Source organism: Bos indicus, chromosome 2 (assembly GCF_029378745.1).
Source record: "Bos indicus isolate NIAB-ARS_2022 breed Sahiwal x Tharparkar chromosome 2, NIAB-ARS_B.indTharparkar_mat_pri_1.0, whole genome shotgun sequence".
NCBI classification, from domain to species: domain Eukaryota; kingdom Metazoa; phylum Chordata; class Mammalia; order Artiodactyla; family Bovidae; genus Bos; species Bos indicus.
The window spans coordinates 106,889,264-106,909,081 of NC_091761.1; the positions used below are offsets into that span (position 1 = coordinate 106,889,264).

Below are 19,818 nucleotides of genomic sequence, written 5' to 3' on the forward strand. Positions count from 1 at the left end.
GGTGGGATGCCAGGGCGCGTTGGGAGAAGTCAGGATGGGGTAAGGTGAGAAGGGGCAAGCGGAAGGCCTGGCAAGGCAGGCGGAGGAGGGGTCGGTTGCAAGGGAGGAGGGGGGTTGCAGCTGGAACCCACTCACTAGGAGCTCTGCACTTCCCTCCAGTAGCACCCAAGCCTGCCGGCCCTCATTCTCTGGAGCTTTTCCTTGCCAGGCCTTTCTGCGCACGCCTGAGCTGGGCGTCTGGTTACCTTCCTGCCCCTACCCCTGCCCCTATCCGCCCCCCCCCCCAAGTTTCTGGGGCAGCTACGAACAGAGAGAGGAGGCAGCGGGGAGCTTCGGAGCTTTAATAGGTCTGGAAGGGAATAGAAACACACCGCAGTACTGCGGGAGGGTTGGGGGTGGGGAGGAAGGGGGCCTGGAAGCTACCTAGAAGTGTGTGAGGTGCCGGGAGAGGAGAAGGTGGACTGAGCTGGGCATCGAGGGGCCGGGGGTGGTGGTGGGGGGGGTTGGGCATGAGAAAAGATTTGGAATTCGAGAGAGGGGTCATATCGAAGGGGCTTCCAGGAGCCAGAGGGAAGCACAGACGGAGGGGAGGGAAAATCCGGAGAGACGCAGGGACCTGGAGTCTAGAAGGTTAGAAGTGGGGGCACAGTCACCCTCCCTCGGGGGCTGAGGGACGAGGCGGGGGCAAATCCCGTGGTAAAGGAAGACTGAGGCGACGTCAGTCCCTTCCCCCCGGGGCTGGGTGCAGCGGGTGGAATTAAATCTGAGCTGGAAAGAACGGAGGGGAGGCCCCGGCCCCCTCTCCCGTATGTGGGTGGAATTGAGCGAGGCTCCCGGAGGCTGGGAGAGGCCCCCGGGGCGCCCGGTCTAGTGGTAATGGCCCCCCAGATGCGAGGCCGCGGCCACCGCGCCGAAAGGCCCGGGCGGGGGCTGCAAGCCCGGGCTGGGGTAGAGCGCAGCGGTGGCGGCGGCCGTGGCGGCGGGGCCCGGGCCCGGCCAGTAGGAGAAGCCGGCGGGCGCGACGCCGGCCGAAGCGGCCATGAGGTTGAGTTTGGAGAGGCCAGGGAAGGGCAGCGGGGCCAGGCCGGCCGGCAGCTTGTAGAGCGCGCCGTCCTGGGCGGCCGCGGCCGCGGCCGCGGCGGCGGCGGCGGCGTGGGCGTGCGCGGGAGGCGGCTGGCAGGCCTGCGCCAGGCCCTGGAAGTCGAAGCGGTAGGCGTAGCGCTTGCCGTGCACCTTGCTCATGATGTTCTTGTCGTAGTAATAGCGCAGCGCGCGGCTCAGCTTGTCGTAGTTCATGTTGGGCTTGCTCTTGCGCTCGCCCCAGCGCCGCGCCACCTCGTCCGGGTCGGTGAGTTTGAACTCGCCGTGGCCGCCCTCCCAGGCGATGCAGCCGGCGTTGGCGCGGTCAGCCAGCAGCTCCAGCAGAAACTGCCATAACTGGATCTGGCCGCTGCCTGTGGGGAAGGGGGCGGTCAACCACAGGCGGAATGAGGGAGGCGAGCGGCGGGGAAGAGGTGGGGTGTGAGAACCCACCACTCACCCCCCTCCCTCGCAAGTCGGATGTGGGGATCGGTGTCAGGGAGGAAAAGGGCACGTCCAGCTGAGTGGCTGACCAGGGAGGAGATGGTCAGTAAAGCCGTCCCTAGGCAGTACTGCGCTTTCGCACAATGGAAACACAACCCCAGGGCGCACAGCTTTGTAAGAATTAGGGAGTGAAGGGAGAGCATCACTTGTTCCATGTGGGGGCAGCGGTACTCCAAGGCACAGGGCTCTTGGAGGTAAGTGAAGGCGGAATGTCAGACCCTCGGCCTGAGAGCCCTTACTCGGTGCAGAGCCTGCACAACCGCTCGGGGTAGCCTACATAGGCGGTTAGCTGGCCACATCCTGCTGGACCACGTCCAGAGATCCAAAGGGAAGAAGTCGGCCTGCAGCAGGATCACTCGGCCCAAGAGACAAGGCATACACTTGGACCCTCTGCCTGAAGTGAAGAAGAGGTGATGTCTGGCTTCCTTGCCATACCATGTCAGACTGGGATGGGGACAGTGGCTCCCTAAGTGTGAGAGGAACGGCAGCCTCTAAAGTCTCCCACCCTTGCCAGCATCTGGTGCTGGGGCTACTCCAGTTCAGCCTTTTTTTTTTTTTCTGAAACAGGCAGGATTCCCAGCGTACCAAGGTGTCACAGTTCCCTGGGGACATGATACACAGCTCTCAAGAGAGGAGACCCAGACGCTTCTGTGCTTGGCTCCCTGCCTCCGCCCCATCTTTGGCCAATCTCCAGGCCCTTCTGCCCTGTCCAGATTTTCAGGGTTGCTAGAAAGGGCCAGGAGGTTTTCCCAGATAAGTGGGTAGTGAGAACTCCTGTTTCTCTGTCTTGGAGCCTCAGTCAGACAAGCAGAGAAAAATCTTGATAGAATTAACCACCCCTCCCCACCAGCCCACCCCCACCCACCCCAGTCCTTGCACCTACCGGCACATATACATACACACAGTTTTAGAATAAAATGGATTTTCCTTGAAGTTGTCTGGTTGTTGTTTTAAATTGAGCCTGGTGAAGCTCTCTTCTTTTTTCAGTGACTTCCTCAGAACCCAGATGCTGCCCTCCACATAATTTCGACCCCAATCCTTCCACACCAGCTCTGGGAGGGGCTCCCTGGCTCCAGGTCAGGAGGACTGAATTTTAAGATCAGAAGCATGGCAAGGGGTGGGGGAAATGTGCATCTGGTACTGAGAGGTGTAGAGGCTTGGAAACTCATTCCGGCTGGGTGTTGTGTTCCCTTTTAGATAAAGCAGTCGCTGGCCTTGTTTTTCTGGTCATGGTAATTATTGGTCACTTGATAAGATCTAGGGTACCAACTGTGGGGCTTCCCCTGGTAAAGAATCTGCCTGCAATGCAGGAGACACAGGAGATTCACCTTCAGTCTCTGGTTCGGGAAGATCCCCTGGAGAAGAAAATGGCAACCCACTCCACTAATTCATGCCTGGAAAATCCCATGGACAGACGAGCCTGGCGGGCTATAGTCCAAAGGGTCACAAAGAGTCGGACATGACTGAATGACTACGCACAGGGTACCAACTGGGCAGGGACCGGTGGGGAGGCTTTACCTGGTAGGTCAGCCAGGTCCTGCTGCCAACATGGCAAAGCCAAGGGTAATTTAGCGACCAGCCAAGGGCGGATGGCGGAAGCTGGAAATCAACTGAAATGGCCTAGAGGACTTGGCTCACAGAGCCCGGCTGGCCAGGCCAGTGAGGCAGGTGGGCGCTGGCCCTGGTGCTAATGGTGACTCAGCCTGGAGTGGCCTGAGAGTACTTCTCCGGGGTCACCTTGCTGGGTGGTGTCCAAGCCTTGTGCTCCTGCTGCCAGTAGGGAAAGGACACCAAGCACCAGAGCAGGAGAGAAATATTCCCAGCTGAAAAGGGGTGGGGCGGGGTGGGGTGGGGGCGGCAGGATCTTCTCAGCCTGCCCTGGCCTGCAGAGTCAACACTGGGTCTCAGAAGGTACCAGAGCCAAAGGCCAAATGAATGTTCACCACCATCCCCGCCAGTCTCCCCACAACCAGGCCCGGACCCGCCGTTTCCCAAAGCCCAGCGTTCCACATCGCTCCCACCCGCCGTTGGGGTGACAGTGGCGCCTGTCGGTATGCGGTGCGTGCCCCGGGACCCCATCCTCGACTCTGCCCGTACACTCCGGCGGCCAGCTCACCTTTCTGTACCGCTGGGCTCAGCGGTCCCCAACCCGGGCTCTTTCCTTCCTTGAAGAGACCGTCTCCGACGGGATCTGTGGCAGCAAGAGAGAAGAGTCAAGCGGATCCAGGCGGAGGTTGCCGACTTGACCGAAAGACCCCGAGGCCAAGGCTCAAGGAGGAAGAGGGGCGTGCCATGGTTCCCGGGCGAGAGGCTGGGGGCCCTATCCGTCCGGCTCCTCCTCCCGGAGCCTGGCCCCGGCGCGCGCCGCGCGGAGCCCCTCCATAACGCCCAAGTCAGGAAACGCGTCCAGGAAAAAGGAAATCCGCTTTCCGAACGGGCCGGCGGGAGCCTTATAAAGCCGAGCGGGGTTTGCGCCAGCCGATCTGGAGCGCGCAGAGCCCACCGGAGAGGAGAGGACGCCTGGAAGGCTGGGCTGGTGGGAACGCTCGGAGCTCGGAGGTGAGGAGCCACGAGGGCGCTCGGGCCACGCCCGGCTGACCACAGCCTCCCAACACTGCACTCACACTCAGTCCCTTGCTACACTGAAGACCCCTGCTCCCCTACCAGGCTCTTTCAGCCCCCGGAGCCGGAGCTCCTGGCTTTCCAGGCTCTCAGTGTGCTCACTTCAAGTCCTCTAGACCTCACACTTAAACCTCAAAGCGCTCCACCTGCTTTTAAGGTTTCCTGATGCCCTAGCTGGCTCAGTTCTGCCAGCGATCCGAGTCTCTGGACCGCGCCCCCTTCCCTTGGACCCCAGCATCCCCGTCCCAAGCCCTAACCCAGATTTCCCGCCCCGGGTCCCGGTGCCTCCAGCCCCCAGCTGGTCCCTGGTACCTGGCAGGTACATGTTGATCAGCAGGGGCTGGGAGGCGCCGCTCTGTCTCATCGCCGCCAGGAACTGGGTGGTGGGAGGTGGGGGGGGGGGGGGGAATGGGAGAGGGGGGGATCGCGTCAGGCTTTGAGCTCCGGGGCACAGATCCCCGCCCGAGGCGACCGAGGTGACAAGGAGAAGAAGGCGGCGCTGGGTCCAGCAGGACCGGGCGGGAGGGGGCTGCCCGAGTGTGGCGGGGGATGTGGGGTGCGGGGGAGGGGGGGTCCTGGAGCGACGCTCCCAGCTACCAGGCTGTTCGGAACCCTCCGGCCCCCAGCGCGGGCAGGGGCCGCAATTTCCGTTTTAATTAAAGAGCTGCCGCCTCGGCCCCCCGGACCCCGCCCCCGCCCCTCTTATCGCCCCATCGCAATAAAGTCTCCAACGTGCAGCGCGGCAGCCAAGCGCACCAGGCAGCCCCCCACACCCCGCAACCCGGGAGACGCGCGGGGGATGGGCCTGGGCCTGGGCCTGGCGCTCTGATAGGGGTCAGGAGCCCATTTCTTTTCCGCCTCCCTGACTCTGAGCAAACAGCAACGGGGTGGACTACCCCGGCCCCACCTCGGACCCCCGGGGCCACAACGCGGGGAGGAGGAGGCTCACTCCTCTTCATCCATTCCCCCCACCTCACTGCTCCACTCTCCTCCCCTTCCTCCCCCCACCCCTACCCGGGTTCCCGTCTCCAGGCTGCGTTATCTGCATCTTCACTTTTAAATTTCCGCTTCCCTCCCTCTCGCCTGTCTCTGCGCTCCGGGTCGGGCAGCCGTTGCTCTCTTTATCTGCCCCCCTCCATCCTCGCTTCTTCTGCCTCCTCCTCCTCCACTCTCTGCTCTTCCCTAAAGACCCGATCTCCTTCACTGATTCCCTCTTGTTTCCCCAGGTTTCCTGTCTTTCCAGGGCTCCCAGGCCCCTGGGCCATCACTGGGGTGTCTCCCTTACAACTTTTAGTGGGTTGCCCTTCCTCTCCTTTTCTAAGTCTTTCCTTCTTTCACTTAGTCTCTCCTCCTCCTCCTCTCCCCATCTCCCCTTCTGTCTCCTCTCTACCTCTTTCCCTTCCTTTTCTCATTGATTTGTTCCCACTAATTTATGGCATATGGTAGACTCGTGATCTTCCTTCCATTCCCACCCACCATAACCACTTCTCTCCTATCTCTGCCCATCTCTTGTCATCCCAGCTTAACCATCTACCCTAACAACTACTCTTGATTATCCCTGAACTAGGCTACAATTGACACCTTGCTCTAGCAGAAGAGGAGTGAAAACAGGTGTACTGTACAAGGCCCCCAACCGGGGGAAAGTGGAAGTAAATCCACTCTGGGAAAGGGACAAAGGCGGGTATGTGGTTCCAGGTGGTGGCCTGGAGTCTCTGGGTACAGGTGAGGCTTCCTGGCTCTGGAGAAGTGCATCTGGAGGGATGCTGGCTGAAAATGAGGCTCTGGGTCCGGAGCACCACCTGCAGCCATACAGCACCTGGTGACTCCAGGCAGAACTGGTAAACGCAAAGCCTTTCTTTCCCACTGCTTGACTTGAGGAGACAGGAGGCCTGGACTTCAGGGCACTTGGATTGGAGCGAGCAGGTTACCAGTAAGATCCCTGGTCCTGGGATGCCTGACTGAGAATGGCTGGGAAGTCCAGCTTGAGGTGGGGACCCTGTGCATTCTTTACTTGCTGTGACTGCTGGGTTGTTCCTCCTTCCTGGTGGAGGGTACAAAAATCAGAAGGAGCCAAGGAGGAGTGTGGGAGGAAATGGGGGAATCCCAGGACCCTAGAGGATCCTCAAGGGATATGGATGGAGGCTTCAGGATGTGGAGGTGGAATCCTGTGGGGAAAAGATGAGCGGTTGGGATGCTGGCTGGGGACAAAATTCAGGGCTTCGAAGGAGCAGAGCATCTTGAGGGTGGGGCCAAAGTCTTACTCCCTCTCCTTCAAGCCTTCTGTGACTTCCCCAGATAGAATATGAGAAGCAGGAGACGAGTGTTGCAAGAGTGGGGAGGCAGAAAGTTTCACTCATTTAATGGTCTCAGCAGAAAGCTGAGGGCGAAAGGAGAGGCACTTAGAGTGGGGGTCTGTCCAGACATCCCAGGTCCGAGCTGGTGAAGAACCAACACCTCAGGCTCTGCCTCACCTCCCTGAGGACTGAGGGGCTGAAGGCATGGGTGGGCTCTCAGAAGAGTTTGTGAGGGAGTGATGGGTGAGCCCCGACCTCATGTGGATCTTGGCTGCGTCCCTAGAAATGAGATGACTTTTTCCATCCCGTTTGACCTTTAGCTGAGTGCAACCAATGAGCAGGTCTAGGCAGCTTCCACCATCACCTCCCACCTGACAGGGTGTGGGTTCCACCGGGTTCTGCACATCCCATCAGCCTGCCCAGAACAGGAGGATGGGAAGGTGGTTCCCTGGTGGCTTTGTGGGTAAAGAATCTGCCTGCAATGCAAGAGACACGGCAGACATGGATCCCTGCGAGATGCAAGTTCAATCCTTGGATCAGGAAGATCCTTAAAGAATGAAATGGCAATCCACTCCACTCTTTTTGCCTGGAAAATTTCATGGACAGAGGAGCCTGGCAGGCTGCAGTCCAAAGGGTCTCAAAGAGTTGGACATGACTGAACGACTAAACACGCAAGATGAAAACACCCAGGCCCAGCCTGGCATCTGTGCCTCCTTCTCTTTAGTTGCTGGTGTGGAGAGCAGAGTTGGACCCCAGGGTCTAAGAAAACCTAGAAGGTCCATCCATGCTGGCAACGGCTGCAACAAATATTAGCTCCCCCGACTCCTTCATTGTACAGGTGGGGACACTGAGACCTAGAGACAGGGTGCGCCCTGATCAGCGTCACACTGCGTTCCCGAAGGCATCTTGCTGGGTGTTTTTGGTAACCATGGACCTTCCTGGAGGGAGGGCAGTTCAGCTGATGGAGGACCCCAGATCTCCCTTTGCCCATTGCCTGCCCCAAAGCAGGTGGTGGGGGAGATGACTTGCTGGGCCCTGAGGCCAGTTTGCCTGGGTCTGGGCTCAACTCTTCCATTTTCTAGTTTGTGTGGTTTTGGAGAAAATTACCTCACCTCTGTACCTTAGTCTCTTCATCTGTTAGATAGGGATTAGAATACAACTATACAGAATTATTAGGCTTATATAACATGCTGAGTGCTCAGATAAAGCTGCATATATGTAGCTGTTACTGTTACCAACCCTCGAGGTAATAGGTCACAGGTAGGAGCCTGTGACCATGCAGGAACCCCAGACTCCTCTGGAGGCCACAGAGGTTTGGGGCTCTGCTGAGGCCTGAGGCTTTTGACCACAGCTCAGATCAGCCTCCACTTAACAGCCTGGATTTGGGGTCAGAAGCCCTGTGTTCAGGTCCTGGCTTTGTCACCAATTAAATAGATAACCTCATCCATTTAAGGCTTCTCCTTCTCTGAGGAGTTCCAGTTTCTGCATTGGTGAAATTGGTGAAGAATGGAAACTGTTAGGAGGATTAAATGCAAGAAGGGCCATGGACTCTCAAAGCCATCCAGGTATAAAGCAGAATTCATACTCTATCTAGAACTCTGTCCTTGGTCCTCTGACCCAACCTTGAGATCCATGGGGGAAGGCAGGGCCTATGGTAACTGTCCTAGTGCTTTTCTGAATCACAAGCATTTTCAGGGGGTTCTCCTTGAATCCTCACAATCCTTGTCCTGTGAGAGAGACAAGGCAGGAATCTGCAGCTCCAGTTTCCAAGTGAGGGAATTGAGGCTCGGGTATGTTATGTGGCTGGGTCCCAGGTGTTCTGACTTCCGGTCCGGGGAGTCTTCCCAAGGGAGCTGATGCCTAACTTTGCCCAGCTGGGCCCCTGAAACTGCCCAGGTCCAAGTCTGAGTTTTCTTCAACATTGCCTTGACTCTCCCAGACAGAGGCAATGATTTGGGCCAACCCTCCCTGTGGCTATATCCACTAGGGGCTTGAAAACTCAAGCATCCCTGAGGGATAGGATGAAGGGCATCCCAAGGGTCTTGAATATCCTGCCTATATGGGGCTGAGATGATCATAAACTGGGTCAAAGAGGGAACTAGGAAGAAGCTATACTGGTGCCATGGACTCTAATGGCTGCTACCACACTCAGCCCCAAAAACATGGCTATGAGCTTCTACCACCTACCCCAGAACGCAGGCCTGCTGTGGTCAGTGACTTGGGGGTAGTCTCTCCAGCTCACGGGTCTTCTGAAGAGTGGGAAGGAAGAATGAGGAGGGAGTTGTTTGAGACAGCCGAGAGGCAAGGTATGAAGATGTTTTGTAAAATGCTTGAGTTCACTACCACAGGAAGGATTGCTATTCAAAGGGTCTGAGGCTCAGCTTAGAGATAGGATGTCTCCCCTAGAAGGCAGTGGGACCTCCCACCAATTACCCCTCTCACACCCTTGCTCTGTCTGGCGGAGATTCTACATAACTGGGAAATGGGTGCAAGTTTCCCTCAGGCTGGATAGGGAGCCAGGATGAAGAGAAAGGCTGGAAATGCCTGTGAGAGGTGGGGGTTAGAGAGGAGCCCAAAGGGGCTCCTGCACAGAGTGAAGGACGCCCTGCCCTGTATGATGGTGCCTGGCCCAGGGGGGCTGTGTGAAGGTTGAAATTCAGCTACGAGCCCTGCCATGGCATCGTGTGCACTCAAACCAGGGGATGGCAAAGGTGCTATCTGGGCTAACAGGACCCCCTGGTCCAAGCTGATAGGTCTCTATCATGGAGAGGTGTGGGGCTGGCTGCATTTAACAAGTTCCTCAGGATGGTTAACAGCAGTTTCATCTCAGCCCCATCTCAGCCACTTAGATCCTAAGCCAGTGTAGGCTCCATAGTCAAGGATCCTGGAGCCCAAAGGAATGGTTAGGCTGGCAGAGAAAGACTCTTAGAAAGATGAGGGTGAAGATCACAAAGCAAGGCACCGAGAAGGAGGCAAGAGGGGCAGGCAGGTTCAGGAGCCTTTATTGAGGGTCCTCAGGGGAGGCGCTGGGGCTGTGAAACTTAGTGCTGGACTCTCCGGATGGACTGCAGCTGCCCGGTGTGGGCCTGCGTGCCGAATTCGCTGTAGTTACGGAACTCCCCACTGTGGTGGTCCCGCTCCAACACATACTGGTAGCCCCGGTAGCCCGGATACTGGTAGGCCACCCACCTAGACGAGTGAAGGCACAGGGGTGATAAGTAGGCTCTGCCCCCACCCCCAGTGATGTCTCCATTGCCGGTCCTCCTTTCTCAGCTCCCAATTCCCACCTCCAAAATCATGGCTTCAGTTTTCCCTACCTGGTCTCTCCCTGCCCTGTCTACTGCTCCAGGTCTTCCTAACATCTTCCTCCTCTCATCGCCTATTCCCACCCTCCATTGCCTCCTCACTCAGGTTTTCAATTCCTTCCTCTACCCCACACTGCTCCCCTGACTCCTATTCCCCTATTACCTGCCCCCGCCTTCCCCATCTTCTCCATCATCTCACTTCCCCTTGCCTCTAAGTCTCCCACGACCTCACTCCTCCAATCCCCCATCCCCCAACATGTATGTTCATTGTGTCTCTTAGCACTGTCACCTTTCCTCACCCTCCTCCCTGGTCCCCATTGCCTCCCTGCTTTACTCCCCTGTTGCAGGCCCAGGACTCACGCTCCAGAGCTGACTTTGAGGGAACCCACATCCTTGCTGGCCCAGCCCATGGAAGGCAGGGATGGGTAGTCATCATTGAGTTCAAACTTGCAGCCCTGGAAGTTTTCCCCCTCAAACAGTGTCACACGACTGTCACTGTGGTTCTGAGGAACGAGAAGGGGAAGTGGACAGGTCAGACCCTCCAAAGAGGTGCTAATGGATACATTCTCAGCCCCACTCCTCCAGTCCTCCTGCCCAACACAAGCAGTGAAGACAGGGTCTACAAGCACACCCAGAGTTCACTCCATCAGCTCCATATCAGTCTGAGAAGCTGGGGTGCTCAGAAGTCCCAAGCCTGGTCCCTTCTATGGCTTTGGATTGGGGTGGTGAGACTAGAAGGGGGATTTCCAGAGACCCTTCCAGGTCAAAAATAAAGAATCTTGTGACATGGACCTGTTTTGCAGGAGGAAAATTAGAGGTCCTAAGAGAAATCTGGCCCACTATGCAAGACAGTTTCCCAAAGGTCTCATTGACTATCCACTCCCCTGCCCAGGACCCTGGGCATAGCCACTCATAGGGTAGGACCCAGCAAAGAGTGATGGCAGAATCATCAGTGTTTGTTGAGTCTGGGCTCCCCTTGTCCCAGGACCTTCTTCCTGCAGGACTCCTTGGCTTCCTGGAATGGAGAACCTGGCCTGAGTCAGTACCTGCTCTCTGTCCTCCACCCCACAGCCCCAGATCCTCCCCTCCAGTATATTTGATTCACTAACAACCCTTTCCCCCCCTCCCCGAAACATACACACCCAGACCATCCCTTTTCCAACCTTGATCCCTGATTGAGTTCTAGTCTTGTCTGCATGTTAAGTTTTGTGAGCAGAGGTAAACCACTTTGCCCTTCGAGCCCCATTTCCACACCAATGTATAAGGTTAACAACAGTTACCCCGACCTCACAGGGCTGTGTGAAAACAAAAGCGCTCGCTGATGAGTGTGAACGACTGGAAGTGAGAAATGGAGCTCAAGACCTTCACGGTTGTGGCGCTGTCCATGGTGCTGATTTCTGACGCCTGGTTTAGCCCACATTTTAAACTTTTGGAGAACTCTCTGGTTCTGAGAAGTAATGCCGCTACTACCCGTCTAGGAGTTGTGTTTACACACCCCTGTACACTGAGTGGATGGTCTTTCCCAGGTGCTGTGGTGGAGCCAGGACCTGGAGCTAGGCTGCAGGGGAGGAGGGGGAGGGCTGTGCTTACCGCGCAGAGCACTGGCCGGAAGGAGAGCAGCTGGTCGCTGTGGTGGCCGGCACTGCCGCTCCAGGCACTCCAGCGAGGATAGTCACCCTTCTCTAGAATGAACTGCTGTCCTTGGAAGTCAGGGTACTCAAAGGCCACCCAACTGGGGGAAGATAAGGGAAGCTGGGAGGCCTCTGCTCCAGCCTCATTCATTCCTCTCTCCCCAACCCCCACCCTCCAGCCTCACACCCCCTTGCTTGCTAGGAAAACCAATCTTTTCCTCCACCCCAGGCCCTTCCCCTGACACTCTCATCCCAAGGCAACCCAGTCCCTCTAGAGGCTAGAAACCCAAAGCCGGCTGCTATCTGGGGCTGGAGGGGTCCAGGATTCCAGCTCAGGGCTCCCAGGCTGGAAAGAATTTTCCAGTCTATGAGAATCACTCGAACAAACATGTCTACCTCAAGGATAGGTCCCTGCAAATGTAGGTGTAGGGAGCCCCTAACCTGTGGTAGCAACCTGTGATAGCAACAAACTGTAATAGCTCTGGGACCTCAGCTTTCCCGAGGGCCGTCTCTAGGAAGCCAGGGTGGGGGGAGTGGAAGGGACTTGGCTTTTTGTTGTTGTTGTTGTTAAAAGAAGCTTAGAGACATCTAACTTTGGAGAGGACAAAACTATGCTGTGAACTAACCCCTTCAGGGCTCAAGCTGGCCTCACGGAGTCCTGCCAAGGGTTGCTTCTTGCCTTTATCCCTTTGGCTCGCACGAGGATAGAGTCTGTCTCGTGATTTGTCTTGGGGCTGGTGGGGAGTTTTGAGGACACCTAGGGTTTTTCCATCTTGGTGGGTCTCTCTCAGGCAAGGTTTCTCTACAGTCTGGGGAATGGAGGGCTGGGAGTCAAGGTCCCAGTTTCGGAGCTTGGGCCAGGGGAGCCTGGCGCCTCTCAACCCAGCCCAACCATGCCGGGGGCATCACTCACGCGCCATTTTCCACCTTGACCGAGCGCACCCGGCGCAGGCCTCCGCGCTCGCCGATGTTGGCGCAGTCACTCAGCAGCCTGCAGCGGCGGCCCTGGAAGTCCTCCTCATCCCAGAGCGTGAGGCTGGCGGGCGCGGGACCCTGCGCCGGGGCGCTGCTCATGGCGCTGTGGACAAGGACGGGACCAGGCGCTCAGCGTCCCCAGGGCCCCCTCCCGGCCCAGACCCGCCCGATCCCGTTGGGAGGTGAAGGACCCGCGGTTTGGACCCGAGCTGCTAGCAGCTCTTTTCCATCTCGCCCTCCCCGCCCAAATAGACCCCGCCCCAGCTCCGAATATTCACCAGGTAGGTGGGCGAGCGCGGTACCGACGGAAATGGAGAGGCTGCGCGAGGGCTGGGCGTGCGGGGCTTTATACCAGGCCTCGCCCCCTCCCCGCACCCTCTCCCGCCCGGGTAGGGGGAGCTGAGTCAGCGGGCAGGCTGAGGTCAGCTCTGGTGTCCCCGGGCGTGGGGGTGGGGCCGAGGCCTTTCCCGCAGCCGCTGACCTGGCCCCAGCCCTCGGGGATGACAATAGAAAGTGCTGAGACACACGTCCGGGGCCCGCCACAGCCGAGGCTGACTCCGCTTTTTCTTTCTGGGGGGCCTGAGCCAGGCAAGGCGCACCCTCACTGGCCCAGACCCTCAGGGATAGAGGTGCCAGGCCACCCTGTGACCATCCCGCTAAAACCGCGCTATCCCGACTCGAGATGCTGAAGCTCTTTCCAGCGTCTAAACTCCACCTTTTCTTCAGCCCTAGGTCGAGGCTTCTCTTTGGGGCGACGCTAGGGAGGAAGTAGACAAGTCTCTTCACAAGCGACCTTCCTACGAAGCTCAGTCCTCTTTTCCCTGGAAGGTGGGCCATCGCGGCCCTGCTCCTCTCAAGCTCGAGTTCCCAGACTCCGCGCCAGAGCTCCCAGAGTTTTCTTGAAGAATGGTGCTGACAAGAGACGATGACCAAGACTCGCCGCAAGACGGCGCTGAGCGAAGGGAATGAAGCACCCGGGGGAAGGCACGGATTTACAAAGCGTTTAGGGAGTGGCGGTCGTTTGAACGCTGTTTGGCATTACCTTTCTTTGGGATTGGAATGCAAACTGACTTTTTGCACTCCTGTGACCACTGATGAGTTTTCCAAATTTGCTGGCATATTGAGTACAGCACTTTAACAGCATCATCTTTTAGGATTTGAAATAGCTCAGCTGGAATTCCATCACGATCTCCACGAGCTTTGTTCCTAGTGATGCTGCCTGCTTAGTGATGCGCTGTAGTAGGTAGGTAAAAACGCTTTCGACTGATGCGCGGCTGGAACTGCGACGCGGCCCGCCACCAGGCAGAGCTCCTGGGTCTGGGACCCCCCCGGCCTCAACTTCAGCCTGAGAGCTAGCAGCTGATTATTGAGCGCCTAGGTCACACCCTCCGCTCAGAGCTTTTACGTGAGTGATCTCAACTAATTATCGCACCTATCTGTTGAGGCAGACGCTGCTGTTGGCTGACGTTTCACAGAAGATCCTGCGGTCCAGAGGGTAACACCTGGACGCAGTCCGGGAGGTGTCACAACTGAGAAGTGGCCCAGCTGAAGTGTGACCCTGGGGTTTCCGTTTTGACTACAGATCTTAGGCTCTTGATTTCCCACGTGGCGCAGTGGTAAAGAATCCACCTGCCAATGCAGGAGACACAAGAGATGGGGTAGGATCCCTATGATGAGAAGATCGCCTGGAGTAGGAAATAGCAACTCACTCCAGTATTCTTGTCTGGAGAATCCCATGGAGAGAGGAACCTGGCGGGCTACAGTCTGAGGGGTCACAAAGAGTCCGACTCCAGGGAGTAGGCACGACTCCGCCTCCTAGGCTCTTAACCCCAAACCCACTGCATTGTGGGAGGGGGGCAGGGGAAAGGTAGGGTCTGGGGAGGGAGAAATTTAAGGGAAAGGCTTGGAACCCCCAAGGCAAGTTCCAGGAAAGAAATTTCCTTACAACTTGCAGCAGAATTTCCTAACCATCATGGCTGTCGAGCCACAAACGTTTCTGGCAAAATTGTATTTTCCTTAATGAAGGGGGTATGCCAGAAGAAGTGTAGGGATGAGAAAGAAGGGAACTAATACTTCGTTTTGCTCATGAACCAAGTGCTTCCCTTATAGGCTCAAAAGTCCAACATGGTAAGTTTGGATGAACTTACTATGTGGAAATGTGGAAGAGGCTCCCAGAGGCACAGGGCCTTTTCCAAATCCACACAGCTAGCCAGTGTTAGAGCATGATAAGACTGGAGTGCTTTGCCACCCAACTTCTGGTGACTAAAGGGGCTCACAGGCCAGATGCAGATGCTACAGATTCAGAAGTCAAACCACACTGTCTTCCACGCTTTCTCAAAACTGCCATCCTCACTCCAGCCTCAGAGCCTCTGCATTGGCGGTTCCTGTTACCTGGAGTGTCTTAGTCACAAGGTCTTGGCATGGTGCTGGCTCCTTTTTCATCACCTGGGTCATGCTGTGCCTGACATTTACTGTCCTTCACATCACCCTATTTTCTTCATTTATTATTCTGTAAAGTTGTCTTTTTCATCTTCTGTGGATGACTGTACAGAGTGTTTCCTTTTGTACTAGAGTGTAAGCTCCATTTAAAGGGGCAGGGGCTGTGTAACTCTTGTTTTCAGTTGTTTCTCTCCATCCTAGCACAGTCCAGGACACATAGAAGTTGCTCAATAAAATGTCTCAAATGAGTGAGTGGACAGGGTGCTCAGGTTGGGCCAAAGGTCCCCGGGGAAAGTTGTGTAGAGGAAATGCTGCCGTGAATTGGGGGTGATCTTTCACCCATCCTGCCAACCTCCTCAGTCTTGAAATTCTGGCATGCTGAGAACAGGCATGGGGGTATTGGGGTCCCCCTTGAGTCTCTCTTTTCACTGTTGAGAAATTGCTGTCCAGGATCCCGATGCGTGTGAAGGTGAAGGCCAAAAGCACAAGGCCCTAAAACACAGGGAGTAAAGTCCAGCTTGGAAGTTTTGGAATCAGAGCAGGGACAACCCCAATTTGATTGCAGGTGAGGTCAGAACCACGCCCAGTCCCCTGACTCCCTGTGCTAGAGGGGGTGTGGTCAAATAGGGTATACTTTTCCCAAGCCAAGAAAAGGGGAAACGCACAATATCTAAAGAGGCAAGAAACAGTCCTAGACTCTTCGTCTCCAAGCACTTGGTCTCGGTTTCACAAGTGGGGCTGTCGCAATGGTGACACGCGAGGGATCGAAAGAATCTCTCTTCTACATTCTCTGTTCCTCCCCGGTCTCTATCCAGCAAGTCTGGACTCGGCCACCAGGGGGGGCGCGCGGGCCGCGCTGGGTGGAACGCCCGCGCAAAGGCCAGAGCCGCGCGGGCAATGGAAGTGGGAGTTGATGGGAGGCTGAGGTCTGGAGGCGCGGGAGGCGAGTGCGTCAGGCTGTGCGTCTGCGCTGGTCAGTGACGCGGACGGTGAGTGCTAGTCCCGAGGGTGCGGGGGTGTTTGTCAGAGGCCAGTCACTGTGTGTTCAGGAGCTGGGGCTGGGAGGGCAATTTCCAGTCCAGGTGTTGGTGGGATCACCATATTCCACAGGAGATGTGTGGTGTGTGTGTGTGTATCTGTGTGTGTCCAAAGGCTTGAGGGGAGATAACACAGTTGAGATCCAAGTTAGAATTCCAGCTGGAATTTGCGATGGAGACCTGTGTGTGAGAATAGTCATGGCTTATCTCCTAGTCCTAAAATCTAGTCTTGGCTCTGCACTAAGTGGCTGTGAGGCACTAGCTGGCCTCTTCCCTCCTCTGCCTCAGTTCTCTCATCAGGAAAATGGTGTATAGGTCCCACCACCGATACACTATAGTCAATGGCTTTCAGTTCTACCTGTCCTCACCAGTTTTCTCAGAAATGGGCATAGCTACCAACACTGCCCATAGCCATTTGCCTGGATTTCTAGACCTCTCTCAGGCTCCTCATGTCCCTCCAGACCCCTCTCTGGTTCTGGTGGTCCTCATAGTCATCAAGAAAGGGAAGAATGAACCCCTGAGGGAAAAGCGTTGTCGGGCAGCCCTGACCGGAGTGCTAGAATGGGGCTCTGGGATCCTTGTCCCTTTCTGGTACTGGGGACCCCCTTCCTGCTTCCTTCCTCCACCAGCTGATCCATCTCCAGCCTCCCAAGCCTCCCCCACCCACTCCTCTCTAGCCCCTTCCGCACCCTGCCCCCCAGCAGCTGGTCCTGTTTGTTTTCCCAGATCAGTTGTGCTCAGGGCTTCCTGAAGGATGGATGCACAGGTGGCTTTGTTTGCCAGCTCAGCACCGTCACCCCTACCTCCTCCACATCCACAGCCTCTCATGGGGAAGGGGTGGAGGAGGGAGTTAGGTAGACAAAAAAAAAAAAAGAAAAGAAAAAAGAAAGTGTCCTCAGGTCTACACATCCAAGAGACCTCAAGATCTCATCAGGATCTCATTACCTAAAGAGAACTTGCCACCCTATCCAGTCCTTCGTCTCATATAGGGACCTTTGGTCCCACAAAGAAATCCTCCGGATTCCTCCTCTCCGTGATTCTACTAAAGCACTCATCTCAGAAGCACCCTAAGATCCCACAGAGCAGCCCTAAGACTCAGTCCTGTATCTTCAGTGAGGTCCTGGATCCCACTCAGATGCCCATCCCATACAGGGAAATGTAGATCTGACGAAGAAACCCTCAAATGCAACCCTGGACTCTCACTGAGGTCTCCATCCCAGGTAAAGGTGCTGAGAATCCCTGGAGAAGTGACACCCTCCTCACATAGGGCCCCATCCCTTGAACAGCCCCACTTCACAGTACTGCTGGGCAGCTGAGAGGGCCCCTGCCCGGTGGCCAATGTCCTCAAGTCTGCCTGCTCCCACCCCTTTCCTTCATTTCACTGGCAAATCAGCCAGGGCTTTGGTGACTGCAGATGCAAATTCTGTGAATGGTGCCTTCCCCCACCCTGTCCTGTCACCAGCCCCTCCTTTGCAGCCCTGCTCCTCCACTCCCCACCCCCACCCAAGATCGGGAGGGAGCAGGGAACAGGCAATGAGCACCTTCCCCGGGGCTGTGAGGGCTAGTCTCCTGGGAGACAGAGATAACACGGGTGAGAGACCAGCGCAGCTCAGGCTGGGTCTGACAGCTGGGCCTGAAAGAGGTGGGTCCGGAAGGGGTGAGAGCCCCTCCCACACAGACTCCTCATCCCGTCCCTCAGTCAGCAGAGCGCCTCTTCTCTAGCCCTCAGAGGGATGGGAGAACTGGCCCCATCCAGGGAGGTGGGGGCAGCTTTCACCACCACCCACTCACCCAGAAGCAAAACCGCGGGGCTTGCAGGGAGAGGGCACACACATGCACACATTCACACAGACGGATCCCACATGTGTCCCATGTGGACGGTCTCTCCTAGGCTCAACAGTCATGCTCATTTACAGGCAGACAGCAGACTTTTGTTCGCTCCTTTATTCCTTAAATATTTAGTCAAATGTACGGTGTTTCAGCCACCGTGCTGGGTGCCTCCTAGACCTTCATTGTGCATACCACCCACTCCACGGTCATCAGAGTCACCCCGTCACGATCATACAGACACTGGAGGGTTAAGAGTGTGGGCAGTGTCCTGGGTTCAAATCCAAGCTCCCCTGCTAATAAGCTGGATGAACTTGTACTTCTCAAATTTTCCCTTTAAAATTGTGAAGATTTAAATGCGTGTAAAACCCAGCACTGACCCATATCAAATAAATGTTCACTGTTCCCGTTGTGGTGGCTGTGGTTATAACTGTCTTTGCTGTCCTGTTGCTCCCCTCCCGTGGCCCCTGCTCCTGGGGGTGGGCTGGGTTGTGGGGAGGAGTCAGGGCAGTGAGCCTAGCTGCATCCCCCCTCTGCATCCCATATATGTCCCCCCATCCAATACATGCCCTGTGGAAGGCAGCCTGGCTCTCAGAATGGGGAGCCTTCCTGCTTCACCCTATTAGAGCCACTCTAATGATGAGCTCAGTGAGGGGAGGGTGGGGGATATACCTATTTCTTTTGTTTTGCTCAGTCCTCTGCTCTCCAGATGGAACCAGAGACCTGACTTGTGGTCCCAGCGCTTTTCCTGGCTCCATATGTGGTCTTGGGTGGGTCACTTCCTCTTTTGGGGCCACAGTTTTGTACCTGAAAACTAAGCTAACTGCTGATCCTGGAGGGGCCTCCCAACCCTTACTCCTGTGATCCTGTGATGCCTCAGGAAGACTCCCTTCCCTCCTCCCCCAGCCTCTGCCTGCCCCTCCATTCCCCACCCTTTACACACACCTGGCCTAGCCAGAATGAGGGGGCGAGTTGCCACTGTTGTCATGGGGACTAATCTCCGAGAAGGTCAGTGAGGCTCTGGTTCTGCCTTGGCCCGATTGGGGATTAGCGCTTGTGTACAACACCCCCCGCAACCCAGAGCCTCCACTCTGGGTCCCCACACTTCACACAGACCCTGGGCGGCCTCCACACCCAGAAGTTCCAAGGCTGGGCAGAACCCACACCTGGGCAGTGGGGCCAGGGGCAGCTGCCGCAGCTGTCTATCCAGTGGTGGCCAAGAGAGAAAGGGGGAGGGATAAAGTCAGACCCACACCCCTCACTCCTCACTGTGGCCTGAGCTTTGCCCTTCTTCACCTTCTGCCCTTTACTGGGGCAATACGGGTGTCCCTGAGAGAGGAGTGTCACCTCCCCCCCAGCCCTGGATCACAGTTGCAGCTCAGGTAGAAGTCACCTCTTTCTCCTTTGCTGTGGGTAGCATCTCCCCATCCCGATGACACGGCTTGGGATGGAGGCTGTTTTCATATAGCTCCCCTTCCTACACACACACACACACACACACACACACACACACACACACACGGTAGCTTCCATCCCTGGTTACCCTGACCTCTGACCCAACATCTTCAAATACCTCCATCTCTCTGGAGTGTACATCCCTTGTTATCTCACATTGCCTCTTTGTGTCTCTGGCCTCTCTCCAGCTCTCACTTTCACAAGTCTGGGGTTGGGGTTGGTGGTGGTGGATACAGCCTCTCTGGACTCTGAAATCTTCCACACCCACTGGGCTGCACCCACGGTCTGTCCCTCAGTGCTCCTGCTTGGATTCCCCCATCTCTTGCGCATCCTTCTCCCCTCTCCCTTTCTCATCGGTGATTTCCCAGTTCCCCCTACAGCCGCGCTCCAAGTGCTCTTTCCTTTTTTCCACTTCCTCCATTACCTGTCCCCTCCCCCGCCCAGGGTGCTGACAGGGATGACAGGAAGCAGGCTCCGGCTTTGAGCAGGCAGGGGGAGGGGTGCTCCCCCTGCTTCGAACACCAGCTGCTAAGCACCCCCCTCCCCAAGCCCAGCACCTGCAGGTCTGCCTGGCGCCTGGAGACTCCACCCCTGGGCCGGCAGGGGAGGAGGGACCGGGAGGAGAGGCCAGATCCCGGCCACATCCAGG

At 56.6% G+C, this 19,818-nt stretch overlaps 2 protein-coding genes and 1 long non-coding RNA gene across 3 annotated transcripts; 1 reads left to right on the forward strand and 2 right to left on the reverse strand.

Moving 5' to 3' along the window:
* Nucleotides 1–327: 327 nt before the first annotated feature.
* FEV (FEV transcription factor, ETS family member) lies at nt 328–4,730 on the reverse strand. The gene is made up of 3 exons (XM_019985508.2): nt 4,519–4,730; nt 3,701–3,775; nt 328–1,454 (listed from the first exon to the last, which is right to left on the reverse strand). The coding sequence occupies exons 1-3, from the start codon at nt 4,568–4,570 to the stop codon at nt 868–870; spliced, it is 714 nt and encodes a 237-aa protein (XP_019841067.2). The 5' UTR covers nt 4,571–4,730; the 3' UTR covers nt 328–867.
* On the forward strand, nt 3,508–15,098 carry LOC139177415 (uncharacterized). The gene is made up of 2 exons (XR_011561863.1): nt 3,508–4,143; nt 13,138–15,098. It is a non-coding gene; the product is annotated as an uncharacterized lncRNA (long non-coding RNA).
* CRYBA2 (crystallin beta A2) lies at nt 9,486–12,772 on the reverse strand. The gene is made up of 5 exons (XM_019985518.2): nt 12,690–12,772; nt 12,350–12,514; nt 11,396–11,537; nt 10,166–10,308; nt 9,486–9,689 (listed from the first exon to the last, which is right to left on the reverse strand). Exons 2-5 carry the CDS (start codon nt 12,508–12,510, stop codon nt 9,542–9,544), a joined length of 594 nt encoding a protein of 197 aa, XP_019841077.1. The 5' UTR covers nt 12,511–12,514; nt 12,690–12,772; the 3' UTR covers nt 9,486–9,541.
* Nucleotides 15,099–19,818: the final 4,720 nt, after the last annotated feature.